General features: G+C 38.0%; 1 protein-coding gene across 2 annotated transcripts in view; it reads right to left on the bottom strand.

Moving 5' to 3' along the window:
* Positions 1-17310, bottom strand: part of LOC124722952 (sarcosine dehydrogenase, mitochondrial) — a 275416-nt gene that overhangs the window by 114260 nt on the left and 143846 nt on the right. For both annotated transcript variants that reach the window (XM_047248117.1, XM_047248118.1), the window contains exons 9-11: positions 7851-7995; positions 6574-6715; positions 5081-5278 (exon numbers count right to left, since the gene is read on the bottom strand). In XM_047248117.1, the coding sequence (XP_047104073.1) occupies positions 5081-5278; positions 6574-6715; positions 7851-7995 (485 nt within the window). The remainder of the gene's footprint in view (positions 1-5080; positions 5279-6573; positions 6716-7850; positions 7996-17310) is intronic.

Genomic DNA, 17310 nt, shown 5'->3' with positions numbered 1-17310 from the left:
TGTAATTGCTTGCACATTTCAAGGCTGATCATAACAATTTTTGTTCAAGAGTATCACTGATGATGAAACATGGGTTTATCATCTCAAACTGAAAACAAAACAGCAATCCATGGAATGACACCACACCTCCTCTTCTCTGATGACAAGGTTCAAAGCCATGCCCTCAACCGGTAAAGCCATAGCAATGGTCTTCTGGGACTCTGAAGGGGCTATTCTGTTTGATGTCCACTCTCATGGTGCAACAGTCAACTCTGACGAGTATTGTGCTGGTCTCAGGTAACTAAAGACATGACTTCACCATGTTCATCACCACAAAAATGCTAATGAACTTCTCCTTCTCCACATGACCTAAGGTCTCACACACATTTCCATGTCTGAGACAAGCTCATAAAACTGCACTGAACAATTCTTCCTCATCCATCTCACAGTCCAGATCTCATACCTTCTTATTTCCATTTGTTTGATCCAATGGAGAAAGCACTCCATGGGAACCAGTACACGGATGATGGAGAGGTTGCTGAGGCAGCAAGAAGTTGGTTCTCATGTCAACCAGTAGGATGGTACCATGTGAGCATACAGGCCCTCACAGTAAGGTGGCATAAGACCATTGCATTGAATCAAAATTATGTGGAAAAATAGGGTTTTGTAGCCAAAGGCACGAGGAATAACATGATGTATTGGAATCCTAAATAAAACCAACCTGCTTTTAGAAAAAATGTGTTGCATTATTTATTGAGTGCCCCTTGTAAACTTAGCCCATACTAGTGGCTCATTCATACTCCAACATTGACTCTCCATTTTCTGCAGAAAAAGAAATCTTCAGGAGAGCTTACAGCCACTGATGTATCGGTGGCACAGATATATTGCATATGAGTAAGCAAGAAATAATCCTTCACCAGAGAACTACACATGCTTCAAAATAACCTACCACTGCTAAGAGAATCAAAAACTGCAATTTTACAACCCTGTCGTGGAAGGCAATCTGGTACACGTAGGAGGTCAGCTGCAGTGTACTAGCCTCATCAGAGAACAAAAACATTCAATGCTCCTTGACCATTCCCACAATTTCACACAATTGGTTATTAAAGAGACACTTGTTGCCTCCATCACTTTCACATTTGTTCTGTACTGTCTGAACTCCAAACTGTATTTTGGATGCTCAGAGCTTGTCAGATAATCATAATAATCCTACACTCTTTTTCTGTGTAAGATCATGAGACCCCCTGAGGGCTACATATTGAAGCACTGTTCCATCTGAGTGAGTTATGCTAGCTAAGCCATTTGCTACAATGGGGATAGACTTTGCTGGACCACTATTCATCAAAGTGGGAAGAGAATTGCACAAGTTACATATCACTCTTCTCACATGTGCTACCAAACAAGTAGTGTACCTCAAACTCTGTTCAGACTTGTCAATAGATAAGTTCCTCACAGCACTCCAGTGATTCACCAGAAGACATGTACTACTCCAACCAATTTACACAGACAATACAAAAACATTCCATGCGACAAACATGGAACTAGCACAACTTTGTAAGGCATTAACTACCACAATCACTTAACAATTCCTTCCCCCCCATGGCATTACATGGAAATTCATTACCTCGCAAGTGACTTGGTGGGCAGGAGTGTGGCAAAGAATGGTGGGCACTATGAAGCATTGCCTACAGAAGGCATTGGAGCTCACAAGGCTCAGTGAAAAACAGTTGAATGATACCTTAATTAGTATTGAAGCCACTATGAACTCAGAGCCCATCACACATGGAGACAATGCTGATGCACTGTCCCTCACCATTTTTCTGAATGGTGAGAAACTTGTAATAATTTTTAGTACCAGAGCCTACCCTGAACAAGAACCTCGTAAAAGAATTCCAGATAAGATAGAAACTCTATAACAGCTTTTGGAAATGTTGGATAAAAGAACATCTGTCAGAACTGAGGAATGTGCATGAAGTTAAATATCTACAGGGATGGCTCAACACATTCCATCCTGGGAACATCTTTCTGATACTAGAGGAGATGCACCATTGACACATGTGGAGGAAGGCCAGAACAGAGAGAGTACCACCTGGGAGAGCTGAGAGGAAAAGAACAATAATCACCCACACACCAGAAGGTCATATAATCAGTCCTCCTATGCAGCTGGTTGCACCTTCAGAGGCCAACAGGGTTGAGGAGGATGTCACAGAATGATATACTTGTTACAAATTAGATACAATCTTATTATTCTTTGGAGAATTAGCTCTGACTATATGTAGTTCTGTGATAAAAAAATAAACTTTATTCTGGATAAAGATTGTTATTACAATGTTTTCATGGCATAGATAAAATTTGTTCAGAAATGAGCACAAATATATTTCTCCCCTGAAGAATGTCCAAATTTGTCAACAGCAACACAGTACTAAAATGGGCTATGATATTATTTATCTACACATTTCATACTATATACTAGTGTGGGCCAGTGCAGCAAATACGTACATATTATGAAACGAAATGTCATGTGGCTAGGGCCTCCTGCCAGGTAGACCAATCCCCTGGTGCAACTCTTTTTAGTTGACACCGGATCAGTAACTTGCATGTCAATAAGGATAATATGATGATGACAGCACAACACCCAGTCCCTGAGCAAAGAAAATCTCTGACCAAGCCAGAAATCAAACATGGGTCTCTTGCATGGCATTCTGTGATGCTGACCACTCAGCTGACGTGGTGGACACATATTATGTAGATTACTGAAACTGCAGAGAAATGTCATTAGGTGTACTGGAAACTCATCACCATGGCATTTCTCCAGGATTCAGTCATTTATCTTGTTCTGCAGTTCCCATAAAGAAGGAACACCTTCATGGATGTGGAATGAGTGAAGATACACATTAATTAACAAAAGACAAGAAAATAATAGAAACTTAATCTGACACCATATCATATAACAGCAAACTATCCATATACTATTGAATGCTATCTATGCTTATGAGAGCTAAATTTAATCAAGTTAATTAAGAAAAGCTGCTACTTTTGAAAAGGCTGCTGCCTCACTTATATTATGTATCTGCCATTTATCTGCTATTGGTAGTTTAGTATTCATTTGATTATAGTGATATTTTTCTTTAAAAATATTTACCTACATGTGTTAGTACTGAATTCTATTTACACTGCATTACTAGTTTTCATACAGCTCTTTACCATGTAGCTAACATGACTTTTCAATCCTTCAAACTAGACATACAGATAACTTGTTCAAAGACTGGCTAAAGAGGTATGTTGTTAATTTTCTTTTGAATTGTTTGGGATTCCAGACAGATTGCTTTATCTTAGGCAGGGTTTTGTTCAGCACCAGAGTACATTACTCCTACCTGAACCCTAGGTACCTGTTGTCTACAGTGTCTTTTATTGACAATGTGTTCATCACAGTTCAGCTTCAACTGATTTTTATTATCAGTAAAACAAAAACCATTAACCCTCTGCATTCTTAATGCAATCTGTGTACTCTTATTTAAATCACTGCCATCCAGGCACCAAGTGCACAACAGAGAATTGTGCAAGTCTCTTTGTGGAAACAATTGGGCCATTGACCAACAATTAAAGTATGCATTAAAACAAAAAGTATGCTTTCATTCAAAAATATTTACTTAAGCATTGCAGTACAAAGCTTTTCAGTGTGTGATATTTCTGTAAAACTCTTCAGGTTGGGCTGTTTCCATCATCACTTCAGATATATTGTTTACAAATGAATCACTTTCATTATCAAAATCACTGTCATCAAAATCATTTTCACTCTAATTTTTGTTTCAATATTCCTTCAGAAGCTCTATGGTCTCTTCCTAAGATGGGACTATGTGTGAATAACTAGTCATTTTGCACCTACTAGCTTGAACATAATAGTCATAATATTTCTCTCAACACAACTGCTCCATTTGACACCAAGTTAACACAGGTTTTCCTAGATGGCAGTACTATGCAGTACTGGTCCCTAGTACAGTCAGATTCAAGGATGGAGCTTGTAAAAGCTATGAAAAATTGTGTCAAATGAGGCTTGACTATGGAGAGGAAAACAAAATTTATCATGTCGAACACCACTTGCCGTTGAAGTGAAAAAGGTTAAATAGTAAATTTGTTGGGAACTGAGTGTAAGAAGTTCAATGTCCTTAAAAAGGCTTTTTTAAGATGTACAGTTATCTGCTTCACACTATAGTCTAACTGATCACTTATACTGAATAAGCACTCTATTTACTTTAGGTGCACTTTATAATAGGTACCTGTTGTCTACAGTGTACTTAATTGATAGAGTATAGTTTTCATGATATTTTACATATTATTTTTCTGTCATACTGCTCATGTTGAGATAAATGTGAATACTTTCAATATTCACATTTTTAGTACTTTTTGACAGTGCCTGGTAGTAGCAGAAAAAAACATCAGGAATTGAAAGTACAAATTAACCTTATCAACTTTCCACAATATTCTTAGTGCTCACTTCTACTGAGTAAACATTTGATCTCGGTTGGTAACATGAGAAAAGATCATGAACTGAAAGTATGATATTATTACTGGAAGCTTTTAGATACAAAGGCCATGTGATATTTTCAGTTTCATGGAGAATAGTGACAAATGGTAAACTAGTTTTGAGATTTCATGACAAATGGCTCTTGGTAGCTTTGCTACAAGTCACTATACATTACATGCTCTGACTTTCACCAGGCTGACCCTGAACTGAAACAATTGTCTGTATGGTGGATGAAAATGTGAATTTCATTTGCAAAGATCATAATTTTTTCTAGAGGGAGGGAACATCTTATAAACAACTATAATCATTTTGTGCATTAAAATTACAGTTATTCTCGTGCAACAGTCAGCAGCCAATAACGTTAAGCAGCAGCTATTAATAGTTTTCATGCAGCTTATTCAGTAGAAATGGCACTAGCATCTTTTTCCACGTAAACAAAAATTTAAAGATAAAGAAAGATAGCTCAGTATTCCAAATCTGTGCATCTATTAGCCCTGCTCCCATACTTCTTATTTTAGCTGGTGTAAGTAGATGCTTCTCTTCTATTCCAAAAATAAAAAACTCATTTGAACGTACTGCATGATGGTGCTTTGAGAATCCAAATGTTCTATCCCCTTGCAACAGACTTTCATAAGGAGTCTCTGGATTTCTAGATGATCCATAGGAGCCAAACCAATCATACTTCTGAACAGGAGCTACACCACTCTGCAAAAAGTACCCCGGTCTCTCCCATCCTTGTTTCTCCTCATAAACAACACCTGCATTAAGCAATTCCTGTGAAGAAACAATGATTTGAAAGTTATAGCATCTGGTATGTGCAGCACATTAACATGGAAAGAAGTATAAGGGGCAGTCAAAAGAAAATGAAACAGAAAGAAAAAAGTAAGTAAACTGTTTGTTATTTCAAAAGTAATAAACATAGCTGTTAATACATTTATCCCACTGTAAGACAAGATGGTTAATACCTTCATGGAAAAATGTTTGTAGTTGCTTATGGAACCATAATTGTACCCAGGTGTGCACCTGTTCATCCAAAACAAATTGATGGTGCCCCAGCAAAAGTTCTACAGTATAGTCTAAACAACCTTGGCAACATGTAGGTAATTACTTTTGAAATAAAAACAACTCAATTACTTTTTTGTCTCAATTTCATTTGACTGCCCCTTATACATTTATATACAGAGATACTAACAAACATAAATTGCACCAAAGGACACATATTCATATCACATAACCTTGTTCCAGGAACCAATAAATGAGTTACAATATGAATATGTACATTGAATTGAACCTATATTAGTGTTTAATAAGATAGAGAAAGTTGAAGATGTGACTCTGGTTAGTGCCTCTCTGAAAATTTTTAATGTCTATGGGGAGAAGATTTACTCTATACTACATGAGCAAAGGTGCTACCATTTATAACTGTACTTTATATGGATATTCTATGAAACTCTGCAGAGTACTAATATCAATTAAGTTATTTCTACACAATGAAAAATGTAATTATAACATCTGGCAACAGATTAATTATACTGAATGCTGAAAATGTTCAGTGATGAACACCCTTTAAATGTGGAGACAGTTTACTGATCCACATAGAGTAGATATTCAGATTTTCTTATGTTTGAAAAAGTAAAGTCATTTGAAAAGCATAACTTTACATCACATGCATTATATCCCAAAAGTTATATGTACAACAGAACCATGTAAGTGGAAGAAGATGTGCATGGTAAAACAACAGTGGAATTTAGGCATCTGGGTACCAGTATGAAGGAGGAATAGTCAACATAGAACCTTTGACAAAGGAGACAGAAAAAGGAAGAGTACGTCTAAAGAAAAAGGTATGTGCAAAAATTAGTGATAGGAAAATACTAAAGACTATTAGAAAGTATCAAGGAAAAGGAGGGCAACCTGTACACAGATTTTAGCAGAATTTTCAGGTACTAGGAAGAACTGTAAGTCTTGCAGCCTATGGAGCCAAGAAGCTATTACTTCAGTTTTACTATTATTCACACCGACTTATTAGCTTAAAATGGGTTTTGTAGCATAACATGTAACAAGTAACTTACATCATGCAATGGGCCTTTTCGGAAGTTCCTACCACCTAAAGGCTGATCATTTGGAAATACAATACTGTAATTCATTACATAGCTCTCATGACTTCTTTCCCTTATCCATTCTTGATCTTTAGTCTGGTCAGATCGAAAGCGTCTGTAAAAATATCAGAACTAAATCTGTAGTCATGGAATTTTAATCACATCATAGTAAGAAAACTACAGATTCTTATGTTTACACAGCAGTTAACAATTGTAAAACTGACCTCATCCTGCAAATAAAAGGTAAACCCTTAAATAGTGACTTAAAGAAGCAAATTGAAAGATAGAGTCACTCTTATTGTAAATATCAAATCTGCTCAAGTGATGTTTTATAGATGCAGTTATCAAACTGACAATGACAATCACATAAGTTAACTCAAAATTTATCTTTAAAACTCTTTAAAACTCTAATTAAGATGGCTTGAATACTTCTTAAGTTTCAGTTTCTGTGAAAGAAAGAAATCATATGAATGTAATCCCAGTGAAAAAATCAGATTACAGTATCATAGCAGTGTTATTTGCAGCTAAAATGCAAAACATTGATGGAATAATGGAAAACCATGCCTCATTATGAAATATCCATCACTTGTTCTTCCAGTTTATTGTACTTTCTCCCTCTCCCTCTCTCTCTTTTGTCCATAAATATCTCAGAATTCAATATACAGGATGAATGATTATTATTATTGGATAATTTGATTATGCTATATTTTCACCAACACTGAAAATAAATGGGTGATGATCTCTATATGGCAATGAAAGTCCTGTAATTAATAATAATAAATACCAATACTGAAACTTAGGTTTAGTGCTGATTAAAATATTATGTTATGAAATCTGATCACAAATATAATTCCAACTTGTACCACTCACAATAACATGTTGAGAAACTGTGGGTATTTTTCCAGAATGTGTACAATGCAACTCAAGTTTGTGGTTAGTCATGGACAGTCATTTTATTCCATTTGTTCAGATTCTGCATCATTATGATGCATTCCATCACAGTTTTAATACAACTTCTAATTTTAATGCTACATAAGTTTATGATACTCATTTACTGCAAGAAACACTAGAAGCACACTGAAAGTATTTCTGCCTTGGGGGAAAAAAGAAAAAAAAAACAGAAATATCATGTAATAAATGATCATTCTTTGGTATACTGTCACCATTCCAATAACTGCGGTTCTTTAGAGTGTGGGAATTCTGGTCTGAGAATCCATTCGTTAAGTCTAATTCCATGTCAGCATGATTACCTTATGTCATAGCTGAACATATGCAGCTCTGGTCGTCCATTAATAATCCACTGAGCCATTTGTTCTCCACAACCACCTCCAAACATCATTCCAGCTGAGTTGTAGCCACAGTTATGGTAAAATCCCAGCAACCTTGGATCCTCACCTGCAATGTTATACAGTACATTTTGTCTTGGAAACAGATATTGTGAGGTAAATAAGGCAAAACAAGCCTAGAGAATGATATATTATAGAAAATATGTCAATAATACACCAAATAAAACTGCCTGGAAAACTGTAGGGATGACTAAATAAACTTGTATGTGGTCTTATTATGAGGTATAAATTCCAAAGTTTTCTAACTATTACAAGCAACCTGCATTAAATTACTAATTTATACTTAGAGTTCTGCACAGTTTCAGGTATCTACAGACATACAATCAGATTTCCATAGCAATAATAATTTTCTTGATAAAATTCTATGCAGATGTAGATATCCATGAGTATATCTACTATTATAATTGCTTTGTGTTTGAAATTTAAAGGACAGTTACCAATGTTATGGTTTCCACCTGTTTAGAAGGGATAAATGATTATCACTGCATGACATGGTGACACATGTTGGCTGTAAGTGTAGCTGTAATCTGATAAAGGTTGCCAGGTTCAGCAAGTTTTATTTCTGTCCTTACCTTATAGCTGCAACTGTTTTACTTATACCTATTAACTGTCTATTGCTGACATCTTAATGCTCATGCAGTCTGTGACTTATACAGGGTGAAAAGTATTTAAACCAACAAACTCTGGGAGGTTGTAGGGGACATCAAAACAAATATTTTTCCCTAATGTCATTTTCTCCTATGAGGAATATTTAAACTGGTAGAGGAAGATTTCTCTGGCGGCAAATTAATTAACCCCACAAACTTTTCTATTTTTTTTTTTTTTTTTTTTTTTTTACAAAACGCAACACATTAACACAACCCTATTTCAATTACAGTAGATTTTCATAAATGCCTCCACTGACATGTAAACAAAGGTTACACCACCGGATCATGTTCTGTCTGACACGGGCAAAAACCCCAGGAGTATCCTGAATTGTTCCTGCTGCTGCTACTATCTGGGCAACCAGGTCCTCTTCTGATGCAACAGGAGTTATGTAAACAATGTTGCACATCTCTCCCCACACAACAAGTCCAGAGGGGACATATCTGGGGACCTAGCAGGCCATGGTACAGGACCACCTCTGCCAATCCACTTTTCTGGCAACCGTCGGTTCAGGAATCGACACACACGACGACTGAAATGTGCCGGTGCCCCATCATGCTGGAACCACATGCGTTGTCTTATAGGGAGCGTGACGTCTTCCAGCAATTCTGGCAATGCTCTGGCGAGAAAATTGTAATAGTGCCTGCCACTCAACGGCCGAGGTAGCAAATACGGCCCAATTAAATAGGCCCCAACAACACCGACCCACGCATTAATGAAGAACCGCACTTGATGAGTGCTAGTAAATGAGGCATGCGGGTTATCCTCACTCCAAACATGTGAATTGTGCATGTTGAAGACTTCATCATGCCCGAACTTTGCTTAATCAGTAAACAACACAGAGGATGGAAATGTAGGATGCATTTCACACTGTTCCAGGTACCATTGCAAAAACTGTGCTCTGGGCGGATAATCATCTGGTTCCAGGTTGCATACACACTGTTAGTGAATTGGACATAACTATTGCTCTTGAAGGACTGTTCTTACTTTCATCCGATTCGTCCCCATGTTACGTGCAATTGCATGAATCCTGATTGAAGGATCCCACTCCACATGCTGCAAGACATCTTCCTCCAATTGCAGTGTTCTTACCGTGCGACGGTGTCCCTGTCTGCTAAATGACCTGGTCTCATGCAGATATTGGTACACAGCAGCAAAGGTCGTATGATGTGGGATACGGCGATTAGGATATTGTTGTTGATAAACCCGCTGTGCAGCTCGTCCGTTGTGGTGTGCTACGTAGTACGCACCAACCATATCCGTGTACTCACCCCATGTGTATCGCTCCATTAGTAAACAGAGACAATGCACTACTACACTGGTGTACAGCAGCTGCCTACAACTGAACAGTGTAATACGCCCTTTAACAACTGAAGATCGTAATACGGCCTCCAACAACTGAAAAGCGTAATATGGCCTCCATCGGTTTAAATAATCCTCATAGGAGAAAATGACATTAGGGAAAAATATTTGTTTTGATGTCCCCTACAACCTCCCAGAGTTTGTCGGTTTAAATACTTTTCAGCCTGTATAACAGAAGACATCCCTGTAGTGCAAGAGTAGTGAAATTTCTGCTAACCTCAGTCAATGCTTTTTAATGCTTAGTGTCCAGTTAAAGAGTGCATCAAAGTTAAAACTACTGAGAGTATGTTAATAAAATTAATAATATATATGGAAGGGAAAAGTGGGGTGACTATACTCTAATGTGAGAAGCCAAACTGAAATTGAGAATTTTGCAGATATTTCTGCAGTTACACATCTTATGGCAAGAAGAAAAAAAGCAAAGCTAATGTGGTTTGTTTTATGAGTAAAAGAGTGTATTTTCACACCATACACACAACTATAATGCCAAATTTCTTAAATCAGAAATGTGATGCTGGAAAAAATAGTATAATTAATTTTTTAACAGTAAGAGAGATGTCAAAATTTCTTTCATCCCACCAAATGTGAGGGTAACCAAGGCCAAAAGAAGTTTAATCTTCGCAGTGAAGACATTTTATCTTTCAATATTGCATGTAGATTTAGTTTTGTCGAATCATCACAGTTCCTTATTGATATCGGAACCAAGTATGGTGCAATGAATGCCACCATTTTAAGATCTTTATGAGAAATCACCAATCTTCTGAATAAAATGTGTTAACTGTTCTGAGAGAGGTGAGAGATGTTTACAGAGGTGTATGAAGAGCACTAACCATTGATCTATGGAATGTTTCATACAGTTAAAAATCTAGTACATACTGTTGGAACCTACAGGAGCCCTTTTGCAGATGATACTGTAGACTACAGGAAGGTTGTAACACCAGACAACAGTAGCAAATTTCAGGCAGAGCTGCAGAGGATTGACAATTAATGCAGGCCTAGAGTTGACCATAAACAAGAATAAATGTAACACATTGTGCATAATTAAATGAAGAGATCTTTTTTTGCTGGTTATGTTAGTGGCAACAAATCAGTGGATACAATAACAACCATAGGCTATTTTGGAGTAAGTGTCTGTAATAATAATGGAATGATGATGTAAGACTAGCTGGAGTAAAAGTAGGTGTCAGGCTGATATCCATTGGAATAGGAAGTTTAGTTCATTCACAAAAAATGTAACAAATATTTATAAGATGGTTCTTGAGTATTATTCATCAGTATGGGATCATTCAGTAAGAGATGACCTGCAAACTATATAGGCAGGTGCTACAAAAAAGGTGTTTGCCAACATCCTTCCTAACCAATGGCTGGTGTCAGGCAGCTCCTGGACACCTCCAACAGGTCTTGGGTTTGCAGTCAATGTCCTGGCATGCCTTGTAGCTGTCCCACTGCCATCACTACTGGTATCTGGAACTTACGTGTTCTCACTGACAGAGGAACACTTCTGCAGCTGGGCATTCATGGGGCTACCGATGCTATTACATCACAGCAAGGATGCTTGGCTGGCTGGATCCGTGTGCTGCTAACACACCATCTGGTGATATGCAAAGCTGGGCTCCACAACTCAAGTCAATGCACACCATTGAAATGCCACCTTCAGCTATTGAACGAGTATCTTGTTAAACTATGAAACTGGTAATGGTGGATTTCTGATTCCATGACCAACAAGGAACTTGTACTGTGCACCCATTGCCCTGTCATCAACCTAAGTTGACCATCTTGGCACTACCAGTGCTATCAACAACTAACAACTGGTGTCAAAAGAACCAGTGATGCAGAGTGATGACATGGGCCAGCTTGCAGCTGTGTCATCATAGCATGATGAGTTATGACAAGCTGTTTTGAGTGTTTGTTATTGAAGTGGGTCAAGATGTCTGTCCAGGTGGAAGGGCAGGTGGGGTTTAAAGTGTGATTCAATAAAGTGGATACAGATGTTGATTTAAGTGAACTTAGAGGTAACATTATGGGAACATATGCTGTTATGCACCCAGTTTTCTGTACACAGTACAGTTTGTGGGTGAGAGTGCACCCTGTGCTCAGTTCTTGCCAGTGACTTTTTTTAAGTGCAACAAATGTAGAAACTATGTCAGGGAATGCAGGGAATGGTAGGCACTTTAGGTATAAGGACCAAAAATATTTTTAAAAATTGTGTCAGGGTTAGTAATAATTAGTCCCTGTCTTGTGGTAATTTTCCTAGTGTATTTAACCTGTTTTTACAAACAAAGGCTTTACAATGTGTATATCAGGGGAACAGCTGGTGATCACTCCATAAGTGGCTCCAGAAGTGGCTCAAATAAGGGCAGATATAGTAGACTTGCAAACGTAGTTAGAAGCTTTAAAAGAGGTCAGATCTTTGTCCAATTTACCAGTATCCTTCATGGATACTAGTAACACTACCTATTTTATTAATTTTGGGGCAAAACAAGAAAAAATGTATTAGTATTTTTGACAATGTGTTGGCAGTCACAAAAGTGGGTTGTTGGTTGAAGTAAGAATTGTTAAACACAGCCTCATTATGTTTGGTAGGAGACATGAAAAGATATGTGATGTATGATGGGGAACTAAGAAATACTCAAACATTTGGAGTGTTGAGGAAAGGCTTAGTGCAGCAATATAGAAGGTAAAATAATTGTAGTTATTATTGGGACTAGTTAAATGTTGTGTCATAAAGTCTGGGTGAATCCATCAAAAGTTTCATGTCTAGAATAAAGAAAACCTCAATTTCAATACCTATGAGTTTTTGGAAGATAGTGACACAAACAAGATCCTTCTGCAAGAAGCAGAGCAAAGGGCATCAGATGTGTTCATACAGGGATGACCACCTGATGTGCTGAGAAAAGTACTTCCAGAAATTCCTGATAACTTAGCTGAAGCTGTATGAAGATAGACATGGTAATCCAAGTTGGGATAAACAGATATTTCTTACACTGTCATCAAGTGTAACAATTGTGGTCATTTGGGCCACACACAGAAAGATTGCCATCAGCCACAATGCAGGAAAAGTGGGAAAGGAAGGAATTGGGAATGGAACTTGAACTGTAGGCAGAATAGGTGGTAAGATAGGAAGATTCAAAGTGGCAATAGACAACTATTAAATGTCAATGGGAGCTTCAGGGCTGCTGAGCACTGCTCCCAGTGAATTTTAGCACATTAAAACATTCACAGAGGAGGAATTTTGTTTAATTGGCTTGGTGGTTGGAAGAGAACATGAGGTTTTGGTGTTGGACACAGATGTACATGTGTCTGTGGTGGGAGTGGACCTCAAGGGAAAGAGGTGATTAACCCCTCCACAGCATAAGTTATGTGGAGTAGAGTTAATGGTATGCATTTTCTGGCTTCAGCAAAATTAAGTTTTCAGGTGAGGGGAAAACATGTATAGAAGTTTTGTCTCATAATGGTGAATGTTTCTGCATGATCTTAGGCTTAGATTTACATCACACTTGGGCAATGCATAGTAGAACCCGGTGGAACATTGTTTCATGTGGGGGCAACTGTTGCCAGTGCCACTCTGCAGTGAAGACCATCTTTCTGGAAGGATGCACCTACTGAACTGCGTGCAAGACCACAAAAGAGACAAAGTAGCACGAGATTCAGGGAAACTGTTTTGGGTGAGCATGGAAGTTAATTTTGCTGGTAAACATATTATGTGTGGTTGAGCCACTGGGCGAAAATGATCAGCTTAGATAAAGCACTGTGTTTTGTGTGTAGGAGGACTGTACACATACAGATAGATGGTGAGCATTTAATGTCCATTGGTACAGATAATTTTGGAATTGAACACATGAATTTGTCTAAAGGATTGTTGCACACCAGCTTGGGTAATTTAGATCAACATGATCTTGATACGATGAATCCAAACCCTAGTGATAAGCAAGTCACCAGTGTAACTGCATTATGCAAGAAAGTGAAGCATTTAGAAGGAAAGAGAGGTTACCAATGAAGGAACTGTTATTACAACTTGAGGATCTGTTTAAACTTCATGGATCACTGCCAGCAATCTTGGTGATGCAACACAAAATCCCAACTGGGAATGAGTCACTAGTATACCATAACCTATATTGTGTGCATCATCTACAGCCAGTAAAAGAAGAGTTCATTGACCAAGAGTTACAGGAGAATGTTACTCAATAAATTATGAGCCTTTGAGGTGCACCAGTGATGATCATACTGAAGAAAACCACAGATGGGATTAAGGCATGTCAGTTTTGCTGTGGCTATTGGTATCACAATAGTTGTACAATTTCAGATGCATATTCATTCCTGAATATAACAGAAACCTTTGACACTTTAGGTTGGTGAAAGTTCTTTTCCACCATAGTCCTGTGGCATGGCTTTCAGCAGGTAGAAGTAGCACAAGGGCCACCCAAAATGACATGTAAGGTTGTTTGGGGACACTGCTAGTACCATCATTTGTCATTTAGACTGAAGAATGTGTCAGCCACATTTCAGCCCTCATTGGACCAAGTTTTGAGAGAAGTGAAGTCAAGACAATGTATGCTGTATTTGGTGAAGATAACTTTCTTTGTGAAAGATACAGAGGAGCATATGAGATGATAAAGGGAGGTTTATAAGAGGTTAAATGCAGCACACCTGATTCAGCACAGAAAAGTGTCACTTTGTGCATTATTTGGGACATACAATTAGTCATGCTGAGGTATGGAGCATTTCTAGACTAGTGAAGGCCATACAAAGTTTTCCAGTGCCTCAGGAAGGGAAGCAATTACTATCTTTTTTGGGTTAGGAAATTTCTATGGAAAATTCATCCCTGTATTTACAGAAATAGCATGACCACTCATTCAATTATTGAAGAAAGGTGTAAAGTTCCATTGGACATCAGAATGTGAAGGGACATTTGGAAATCTGAAAGAGTCATTGACAACTAGTGTGATATTGGTCTTTCCAAATTATGAAAGGAGTTCATATTGTCTTGTAATGCAAGTAGTCGTACAGTTGCTGTGTATCAAGTCAGGAAGTAGATACAGTGGATCATCTGGTCACCAATGCATTGCATCAGTTAAGTAAAGTGGAGAGCAATTATTCTATCACAATGAAGGAAATGCTGAGTCTCATATATGGCATAACATACTTCTGATGTCATTTGTATCACAAGAAATTAAGGTATTGGTGGATCACATGGATCATTAGGGTTACTGGTGGTATCATCAAGATTGAAGGATCCATTTAAGAGATTCACATGTGGGGCACTGAAGCTAAGTCAACCTGGTTTTGAGGTACGTGTAATCCATAAACCTGGTTGGAATCATGGGAATGCTAATGGCCTCAGTAGGAAAGGTATTGTATTACAGAGAGTAGTCTGCTCCATTGCAGTGTGGCAGAAAGTGAGAGCTGATCATGAGGACTGCAAACTAATCTAAATATAGTCACAGTTCATTATGGATGACGGTGTATTGTGCAAGACAACAAGACTGTGAATTGCAGTTCCAGTCAGATTACATGAGGAAGTATTAAATCAGGCATATGATCATGTGTTACCCAGCCACTGGGCTCACAGGGCCACAGAAAGGCATGTGGCCAAGCATTACTGTTAGTGTACATGTAATCAGAATGTGGAACAATATGTGGGTAACTGTGTACCATACGCACAACAGGCAGAATTGAGCCATCAGCATATATGACTGCAAAGGTTACTGGAAGCTAGTAAGCCTTTTGAAATTATTGGTATGAATATGTTACGTACAGTTCTTTTTCACAAAAATTGGCTGGAATCACTTTGTGGTGACAGACCATTTTTAATGTTACAATGGAATGATAATATCCTGAACCAGCAAGCTAACACAGTGCATCTAGCAGTGATAAATAATTGGTTGTTGAATTTCTGGGTTTCAGGACATTAATTACTGACCAGGGAATCAATTTTGGTGAACAGAGAGAATGTATTGAACACGATGAAAAATGCTCAGCCACTATGTGAACAACAATGACAGAGACAGGGAAATTCTGTTGTAATTGTTTGTCATGACTTATAACTCTGGGATCTGTGAAAATACATGTCTATCACCATACAAAGTAGAATGAGGTGTGTTTTTTGAGTAAGTACTGTTTTGAAATTAAAAAAAGATGTGCTAAGATATCTCAAGAATTTTATTTTTACATGAAAGCCTTCACCTTAATCTACTTTTCTACATAATTTCCGTCAATATTGAGGCACTTGTCATAACGTTGTACCAGTTTTTGAGAACCCTATTCATACAAGTCTGCCCCCTGACTTGTTAACCACTGCATCACCACTTTTTTGACTTCATCATCGTCTTGAAGACGCTGACCGCCTAAGTGTTTCTTCACATGCAGGAACAGATGGTAGTCACTGGGCACAAGAACAGGGCTGTACAGAGGATGATGTAGAGTTTTCCATTGAAAAGATGTTTGGCCTGATTTGGCACATGTGGACGGGCATTGTCTTGCAGCAGAACGATGCCCTGGCTCAACTTCCATGGACTGTTGCTTTGATTCTGGTGTGACGTAGGCCACCCATGTTTCAACACCCGTAACAATTTGGCTTAAGAAATCATTGCCGTCATTGTGGTACCACTCAAGGAAAGTCAATGGACTGTCTAAATGTTTGGTTTTGTGCACATCCTTCAACATATTCAGTACCCAATGTGTGCAAAATTTTTGGTAATTCAAGTGCTCGGTCACAATGCCATACAAAACACTATGAGAAACATTAGGAAAGTCATCCTGCAAGGAGGAAATCATAAAGTGTCTGTTTTCTCTCACCTTATCATCCACTTCCTGCACCAAACTTTCATTAACGACCGAAGGACGCCCTCTCCGTTGTTCATCATGCACATTTGTGTGGCCATCTTTAAATGCTCTCACCCACTTTCTTACCATTCCATCACTCATAATGTTTTCTCCGTAAACTGCACAAATCTTACAATGAATATCGATCACTTTTATGCCTTTAGCACTAAGAAATCTTGTAACAGCCTGTATTTCACAGTCAGCGGGACTCGCAATTATTGGAGGCATCTTAAACACTCAGTACACAATGTAAACAAGGAAGAATCACACTATAATGGTGTCAGTGCACAGATTAAGATACAGGCTTTCATGTAAAAATAAAATTATTGAGATATCTTAGCACGTCTTTTTTTAATTTCAAAATGGTACTTACTTAAATAACACGTCTCGCATATGGCTGGAAAATGCCATCATCATTTGAGGTAACCAAACCTAGAGTGGCAAAGATTGGAGAGCCAGTGCAAAATTGTGTGAGGACTTTACATGAGATGTGAAAGTAGGTACAGGGATCCTATACAAAGGCCCTCAGACATCA

Source organism: Schistocerca piceifrons, chromosome X (genome assembly GCF_021461385.2).
Source record: "Schistocerca piceifrons isolate TAMUIC-IGC-003096 chromosome X, iqSchPice1.1, whole genome shotgun sequence".
Taxonomy (NCBI): domain Eukaryota; kingdom Metazoa; phylum Arthropoda; class Insecta; order Orthoptera; family Acrididae; genus Schistocerca; species Schistocerca piceifrons.
This window is presented reverse-complemented; position numbering and strand designations above follow the sequence as displayed.